This window comes from Megalops cyprinoides, chromosome 11 (assembly GCF_013368585.1).
Source record: "Megalops cyprinoides isolate fMegCyp1 chromosome 11, fMegCyp1.pri, whole genome shotgun sequence".
NCBI lineage: Eukaryota > Metazoa > Chordata > Actinopteri > Elopiformes > Megalopidae > Megalops > Megalops cyprinoides.
This window is the reverse complement of record NC_050593.1, coordinates 8,631,004-8,639,983: the sequence shown is the minus strand read 5'-3', so window position 1 is coordinate 8,639,983 and position 8,980 is coordinate 8,631,004. Positions and strand designations below refer to the sequence as shown.

General features: G+C 45.7%; 1 protein-coding gene across 5 annotated transcripts in view; it reads right to left on the bottom strand.

Moving 5' to 3' along the window:
* Nucleotides 1-8,980, bottom strand: part of agap1 (ArfGAP with GTPase domain, ankyrin repeat and PH domain 1) — a 160,089-nt gene that overhangs the window by 17,236 nt on the left and 133,873 nt on the right. For all 5 annotated transcript variants that reach the window (XM_036540218.1, XM_036540219.1, XM_036540220.1 and 2 more), the window contains 2 exons: nt 6,750-6,840; nt 5,334-5,556 (listed from right to left, as the gene is read on the bottom strand). In XM_036540218.1, coding sequence (XP_036396111.1) covers nt 5,334-5,556; nt 6,750-6,840 — 314 coding nt within the window. The remainder of the gene's footprint in view (nt 1-5,333; nt 5,557-6,749; nt 6,841-8,980) is intronic.

Sequence of the window (8,980 nt, the reverse complement as noted above, 5' to 3'; positions counted from 1 at the left end):
GCAGACATGGCGGTGAGGGCAGGCCCGGCCCAGGGACCACTACACACAGTAACACAGAGCCACTGAGATCAATGCAGTGAGACTACTATCATTACTACTAACCCTAACACTACACTTCACTAAAGCTTACCCACAGCCATCCATAACCTTTTCCCATTTATGCTTTTCACAGTCAGACAAACTAACAATCCAACAGGTAATAATATGTGTGTGTTCACTGGGCAGAGATCACATTATAATATTGTTCAGCACGAATACAGTGAAGCCATTGGAAAATGAAGCTGAATTTGGCAGCAGAGGAACCTCAGCCATCACCCTCGGGTCTGGGTCATGGTGCCAGTCATCAGCATGGAGGACAGGAACAATGCCAGAGCAGTGTGGGGGTCCGGCAGGCGAGGCCCCGCGGAGGGGGTAATTACAACGCCTAACCGCCCCTGCGCCTCTCCCCTCCGCCTCCATCATTGGTCCCTGGGGCCCAATCCCAGCGCTGCTTTGGGGAGCAGCACCTGCACCCCAGACCAGATTAAAAGCCTGATCTAATCTGTTCCTGCTGCCCTTTCGAAGGGGGGAAAAAGACTAATCTCTTCCCATGAAGACAGCTTTTTCTCCCCTGCGCACCGGAGTCGGCCTTGAATTATTACTGGCCGTGCATCCGTCATGACCTGCTCCGTTCGGGGCGTCGCTCGGCTTGTCCTGCCCCCTCTGATCCCACGCCAGTGTCATATTTCAGCTGTCTAATTAAGCCGAGGCCTCCCGCGATCCACGCAGGACACAGAGACCCACACTCCCCCCCCATACAGCCCAGCTCCATCTTACAGCAGTCCTCCATGTCTCCACAATTCTTCCCACAATTCCCAGAATGCCCCGGCAGGAAGTGGCAAGCTCAACATAGTACCAGAAAAAAACATCCAACACCCAAAAAGCTATGCCCATTGTCCTTCAATGAAGCATCCTAGACAATAATTACATTAAGCCTTCAAAAAGAAATTATTCACATGCACACATAATCATTAATGGCAAAGAGTGCCAACCAAACAATCATAGGATGAGCTGTGTCATAAGTGAAAATGCCATGACAATTTGAGTTAGCATCTTATTGTAAAGCCAAACCCAGCATGGACACCGACACAGAACACCCTTTGACAATCTGTCAGCTGTCATAATTGTATATGAATGCTTATGTAGTGCTTATACAGTCTGAAATATTTTTAATGAATGATACTTCATTGAAACTGCTCCCATCATTTATACCAGGTTCTGGCTATTCTGTGCTAAAATCCTGCCAGAGGGGGAGACTTTACCCTGTATGCACACACACTTCACACAGTGACAAACCATCGCTGATGAAATTTGCAAGATGGGTTTCTGGCGGCCCTATTTTGGACCTACCTCTGTATGGTTTCTGCTGCCCAGCACCACTTTATATGACATTACATTACATTACATGCGTTTAGCAGATGCTCTTATCCAAACTGACTTCCAGCACAAGAGAACAGAAGTGTATCCATCCAAGTTAAATGTGCAAGTGCCAGACCAGACTAACACCACCAGCAAGTGCATGCACAACACCATTCAAGCACTACTGCAAGCGAATGTATGCTAACCTGAAACTAGACAGCCTAGACAACTTCAGAACATCGGATGTGATTTACCTGAGGCAGAGGTTGACAGAGAAAAAAAACGTGGTCTCCCAAAACAGGGAATGTGACCAGGAAAAACATCACAGGGTAACAAACTAGGGTAACGCAGGCTAAACATGAGGAACAAAGACTGCAGCGGGAGTCTTTTCAGTGCACGTGTGCACACAAACACACACAGGCAAAACACAAACACACACGCATACAAAAGGTCGCCCCGGACGACGCAGAGTGAGAAACACCAGGGAGGTGGCTGGGACGGCGGAGCGGTGGCCGGAGACCGCCATGGTCCCGATAAGTCACCACGAGGCTCAATCAGCAGCCCTGTCACTCCTGTGCAGCCAGGCCTGTTAATCTGAGCTGTCAAAGAGGTGCGCCTCCTGGCCGCTGGTGCCCGTTCCGCACATCCCATAATTAAAACAATGAGACCGCGGGGGGCAGGGTGGGGGAGTGAGGCTCCCCAGGGCCTGGCACATCTCGGGACGCCCCCATGCCCTCTGCTGAAGACCCGTGGCGATAGGCTCTTCACTGTCTCTACACACTTTTAACCCCCCCTGGCTTCCAAAGGGCGCTGCGTTCACACAACGGGCAGCAAAAGGTTAATACAACCGTTTATGAGACTATTGGCCATTTTTGTGCCCCCCCCCAGCTCCCCCTACATATATTACATACCCAATGTTAAAAACACTACATGTGACTGTGGATGGGGTATTTTATTAGATAATCACAGGGTTAAGTTTAAGCCTATGTTTTGCACCATCATCGTACCCCTACACAAAACAATCTGGGAGTATCAGAAAATGTCCAAATGTAGAAACATGCAATGACATAAATAGCAATAACATGATACACAATAGCCAAGTAACATCACTGCAGTGGGGGGGGAAAAAAAAAAAACAGGGCCTTCTTGGAGAAGAACACACATTTCATTGATAAAGACTGCTTCAGGTGTTTTGCACTGGCCAATTCTTCAGAAAGGTGCTGTATTTTCAACCATTTCCCAGTCTGTGAGTCTGTCTGTTTGCTCTGTTGCCATTGATTGCAGGTACAACAACACAAAAATGTGTGTCTCGCACACACACACACACACACACACACACACACACACACAAACACACACACAAACACACACACAAACACACACACACACACACACCCATACATAAACAAAAGGGTCAGCTGCACTGTGACCAAAGCCGATAAGCAAGACCACTACGGACCAGAGACAATTGGACCTCCTACTGCAACACCACTAATTTGCACTGGCTGCGAGCACACCAACACAGTCAGACAAAAGAAGCTGACATGCACCCACACACCCACACACACACACACACACGAGGCTAAGATGTTGATGCACGCCTCTGTTTCTTTTCCCCTGGTCAGACGTGTTAAGCAGCCTATCGGCACGGCCCTGTGAGTGGCTTCTCTGAGAGCGACTCCTCCCTCCCTTTGACGGGGACGGAAATGGGGAATCCGAGGACGATTTGGGGATTTTGATATTGACTGCCACACTCCTCCATCCTGCCAGCCCCCATCCACGGCAGGACTTAATTGAAAAGCGAGAGTAGCCCAGAGTAGCCCAGACCTTGACAGGCGGGAGGTCAGTATAATTGCTGCTGGCCATATTTAACATTAAGATAATCAGGCCATTAATTACCCTTTGGATCATTAAACCAGCCACTTGCAAAATGAAATTTCAGCCTCTATTACTCACTGGAGAGACCGCGAGGGTGGGTGTTTAATTTATCTGCCACCCGTCCAGGAGACAATACTGGGCATTTTCTCCCTAACGCTGTCTCGCCGCCACACCAATATTCCACTAACGTTTCCCTGCTAACCAGTTTACAGCGCTTCCACAGCTGTTGTAGCCAAAACAGCGAGCCCTTAATTAAGAAGCATTACAAGAGTTTAAGTCAAAAAGATCATTCTTACTAAAAATAAAACCCTTCTTTCAGAAAATGCATGCATACACGCATAAATCTTAAGTGCGCTCAGGTCAGAGGTTTGGGGATTTTACGCATGACTGCAGGTTTCCAATACAGGACAGTGGGCGAGAAATCTTCGCCTCTCATTGGATACACGCGACCCTCGGGTTGAGATGGGAAAATCTTTGGCTTATTGTATTTGTCTCTGTGTGTCATTAGTAACCTCAGTAAAAAGCGCTTGGATGCATCGGACAGTTTCTCCGTTTGTCCCACAGCAGCGGGGCGAAACACCAAAGCTGCTTATTATACAGATCAATATACTTAAGACGGCTGGTTATTTCAGATCACCTGTCAGTTACAACTGGGGATGGGGAGGGTAAATTACAACCCCACCAAATAAATAATGAGTGAGACATAATTACTAACAGCCTTAAACTGAAGCACTGTAGACTCCCCCACAAATGTTATCATCTTCTCCAGTGGAATACAACTGCGTTGTTCCTCTTTATAGCCCCAACACACAAAGACTATGCTTTTAATAGCTGCTCTTCATTCCTACTTAAAACAAACATGCTACTATGAGGCACACAAGTGAACAGATCCCTTAGCAAACCACCTCACGGCTTCATTTGCATAACGTCCTGTTTTGTGGGCTTGCAGAGTTTGTACAAGCGAAATTACACATAGATTAGAGCTCACAAGAGAGTGCCAGTGCACTGAAGGTAAGGAAGCATAAGTGCTATTGATAGTAATTAGTGAAATCAGTGAAAATCACTGACAAGAGGCTCAGGTTAATTGAGATAATATTGACCCCTCTGTAATCTCTCCTCTGTTGCTAAAGGAGCTACATGCCCCTGAATATATATATAAATAAACAGGTACACAGGGAACTATAAATGCATTAGTGAATTGACAGAGGGCTCAGGAAAAAAATGGCAGATCTATACTGAAAGATTTTTGTTGTGGTGGGAGTAATTAAAAGGTGCTTTTGGAGACTAATGATACAAGTGTGAAATGGGTAGTCGATATTCATGTGAGCAGCAGTCAGGTCTAATTTGTTATGATGGCTGGTGGGGCTGGGACTAAAGTGCCGATAATTACTGTGGGGAGACAGAGGCCCGGAGATCAGGGCTGCAGTGGTGGTACTGAGGAACACTGCCCCTGGGGAACACTGAGGAGTCCAGCCCCTAGTCAACACTGAAGACTTCTGCCCCTGGTGAACACTGAGGACTATTTCTCCTGTTCACTTAAAAACTGCTGCCCCTAGACAACACTGAGGACCATTTGCTCTGTTTTCCTAAGAACTAGTGCCACTGATCAACACAGGATTATTCCCACAATTAAGTACTATCACCTCTGACCAATGTAGAGGACAATTTCTCATGTTTACCTAAGAAATACTGTCCCTAGCCAACACTGAAGATTATTGTTCCTGCCTATTTAAGAACCATTCCCTATAGTCAAGACTGAGGAGCATTCTCTCTGTCTACTAAAGAACTAAATGAACATTAAGGACTATTTTTCCAGTGACTACTATCCTTGTCAAAAGTTCAAGGATTTTGTGCAATGACAGATAACAGAACAGCAGAAAAACAATAGAATAATAGAACAATAAATGCCTTTCCTGTGAATAGTACAGATTCAAAGCATCAAAGAGAAAACACCATTTTCACCATCACTACTATTAAACACCAGCTGAAGTACACCTCAGCCCGAAAGGCAGCAGCAGGGCGTGAACAGAGAGGAGAGCAGTGGCGGCGCCCCCTACCTGCTGGCGTCCGGCGCGGGCTTGATGCGGCCTTGCGCGTTGCCCTCCCACACGCTGTTGGCCAGCTCGTTGCCGATGGAGGACATGACCTTGATGAGCTCCAGGGGCCACTCGTCCAGGTCCAGCGAGCGCACGCGGGACAGATGCGTGCCCAGGTTACGGTGGATCCCCGAGCATTCGATGCAGATCAGTGCGCCCAGGTTCAGGCTGGCCCAATCGGGATCTAAGGAGGGAGGGACCAGAAAAACCCCAACCAATCAGAACGTGAAGACGAAATCATAAGGCCCTATAAAGACAGGAGTGGGCCTTTCAGGCCGTCTGGGCTCCACCTTAGACTACAGAATATGCAAACCTATTACTCAAGTCTGGTCCTGAAGGATCCCTCTTCATTACTTGCCCTTCATTGTGGAGAAATGATTTTTAACGTGAAAGTGAATTTACTTTTAAACTAATTTCGAACTGTGCCCTCTGGTTCTGTTCACAGAACTGGGCTTGAAATTGCTTCTGCAGTCCACTTCATTAATACCTATTAAGATAAGAAATATTTCAAACAAATACCTCCCCCCTTCTGCCCTGCCTTCTTTTTCTGAGAGAATGCCTTGAGTCTATCTTCACACAGTAAGTCATCTATTTTTTTTACTGGGGCTAGTCTTGTTACTCTTCTCTATACTTCAAACAAGAGAACAGAACAATAATGTACTTAGCGGTTCATTTTCAAATTCCAAATTGAACATTTGAGAATAGATTTGCTATTTGCTCCAGACTCTTTGATGCCAGTCATTACAACAGTTCAACTGTGAAAATCTGGCAGGGCTACTATGTTGTACTGAATATAAGACCTAGGGCACTTGTTTCCAGCTTAGTGCTTTAAAATTAAATTTTAAAATGTTTGTTTAAATACAAACACTGCTTCACCACGACTCTATAGAATGTAGACAGCTTAGACGGCCGTGGCAGTAATGGGAATAATTTGTGCTTCCTGTGAGTCAGAGAATGAGCGCAGTCATTTACGGGTTTCATACTGCTCTCCTTGCAGTGATCTCTCTATTTTCACTCACGGAGTCTGTTCATTTATTCTGCACTTCAGCTTCTGCTTCCTTACCTAGATTCACCCCTTCTGCACTCTACAATTTTTTGTGGAATGCTTTGAACATGAATGTAAAAGAAGACGTGTTGGTGTATAATAATAATAATTATAATGTGAATTGTATAGAAGCAGCTTTGGGCACTTCATTACTGGATAATTCCAGTGAAGCATTCAAACCTTAATTTGAGGAAATGAGAAAAAAGCGAGAGCAAGAGAGTGAGAAAGAGAACTTGAGAGAGAAACAGAGAGAGGGAAAGAGAAAGAGAGGGAGAGAAAGAGAGAGAGAATGAGGCAGAGAGAAGGTTATCTGAGCCTTGGTGAACACTCACTCTGGGCCTCGCAGTCCACACAGTGGGAGTTCCCCCGCAGGTTTCTGATAGACTGGAGGGCAATTGCCTCTGTCTGGCTGGTGAGGCGGGACTGCAGGGAGACAAATGCACACACAGGGTCACGCCCACACCCAGGCCCCGCCCCCTCTCCGACACTTCCCAGAGTGCTCAAAAACAGGGGAAAGTCCATGTTTAGATGCTTCACTCTACCTCCAAGCGTCCACCTGCCGCCCAAAGGCTACCACTGAGTCATCTCTGCAAGGCTACCTCATACCTCCTATCCTTACATTTTATGACCGAATCCAATTTTATAGTCTGACTTCTGGAGGTCACGTCTGGCTTAAAGGGCGCTCCGCTCTGATTTGAAGTGTTGCTCAACTCTGAAAGGTTTCGGGGTCTTATTTCGAGCTTCTTTCTTGCCTTGAACGAAACCCAATAATTTGGACATGACACGCCTCCTTTAAGCATTTATGTCAAGTGAGGCGATACCAGGACAGGACCTGTGCTCCGATCCTCAAATCATCTGGATAGTCTAAAAGCGGGCACAGAGCACACAAGAAGCAATCCAGATCATTTATAGATTAGTAATCTGTGCAGTCTGTGCCTGCGGGTGAAATAAAGGCATAAGGCGCACAGCGTAAAATTGTGATATTTGAGTTCAAGCTTTCACTGCAGCTGGTTACACGGTAATAACTCAAACGCTGAGCAAACAGACCTAAAGAGGAATCCATAAATGCTCAGGTCTACGAACCGAACAGTGAGTGTGTGTGTGTGTGTTATCTCTCTCTCTCTCTCTCTATATATATATATATATATATATATATATATATATATATATGAGAGAGATAAAGAGAGAGACAAACATGTAAATTATTAATAAATATGTAGCCATTACTAGTAGAGGTGTAAAGAGACGTCACTGTATCTGTATTCGGATAGTAGAAGTGGGTGTGGTTTATACCAGAAGTCACGTTAAATCGAGCAAATGTTGTATTTTCTAACCTGATTCATCGGCAATGCAGTTTTTGTGTCTTCAAAGCATCAAATTGATTTAATACTGGCATATAATTCATTATGAAATATTTCCACATCCTCATACTGTACTTTTCATCTCTCTCTTTTTTTATCTTTTACTAAACTAAGTTTTATGAACTGTCTGAAACCCCCCCCCCTTTAACTGGGGGACACTGAACAATCAGAAACTGGGGGAAAAAAAGTTTTATGAATCGAAAGATTTTGATGTATAGGTTGCGGGCTTTTGTCTCGCTAGCTCCTGCACGTGATGCCTCCTCCTCCTCCTCGATGCGAGAGTTTCCCTGAGTGATAGCTGGGAATGGTCTGCTCTCAGACCACTGCCTGCTTTGCGCTGACTCTATGGGGGCGACTACAGAATATAGCAATCACTATAGCAATGACGTGTAGTAAATGAAATGGCTTTCAACTGGGTTTTTTTAAATGGAGGAGATTAACACATACAGCTAAAAACTGCAGGTTCTAAGCTTCATTTTGATGTATAGCTTGTGGGTGTAATCCAGCTGCCACACCAGGCTTTTGTCTCGCTGGCTCCCGCACCTGACTCGGGGGGGGTGGAGACTACATTTTGTAGCGATCACTTTTCAATAATGTGTAGTAAGTGAAACGACTAGTTAGTGAAATCAAAGTCCTATGTTGCAAAGAGAATGGGAATTTTTATCTTGTGGCCATCCACAATGATATGAATCAATTTGAAGAAACAAAGTCTAACGCGCAGACATGTCAATCATGGCTTTTTTTTCCGAATAATAACGAGCAACTTCGGGTAGAAGAAATATCTGTTTCCATTGCATTATTTGTGCTTTCTCGAATAACCTTATTCGGATTCAGGTACATCCCTGGGTGTGAAAACCCAAATTACAACTATACTGGACAGCACAGAAAGAAGAGGACTAAGAGGAATAATTGTGAGAAAACAGATGAGGGAAAGTGGCTGGCTCGTATGGTAACGTGCCAAGTATGGTGTCCTTATATGAATCCAAAAGAGGGCTAACAAAGCAACCCCCCTCCCCGTCATCTCTGGGCCATACAGCACTGCACCGCTCGTAATGTCATCGCTGGAGGAATCCCACCCTTTACACCCCGACGTGAATCCCCTCTCGCTGAAATAGCTCTGCTGGCACTGCAGCGCGCGGCGGAGCGCTGTCAAAGAAACCCATCTGCAACGTGTGTGCTCCCCTCCCAAAAGGAACAAAGGG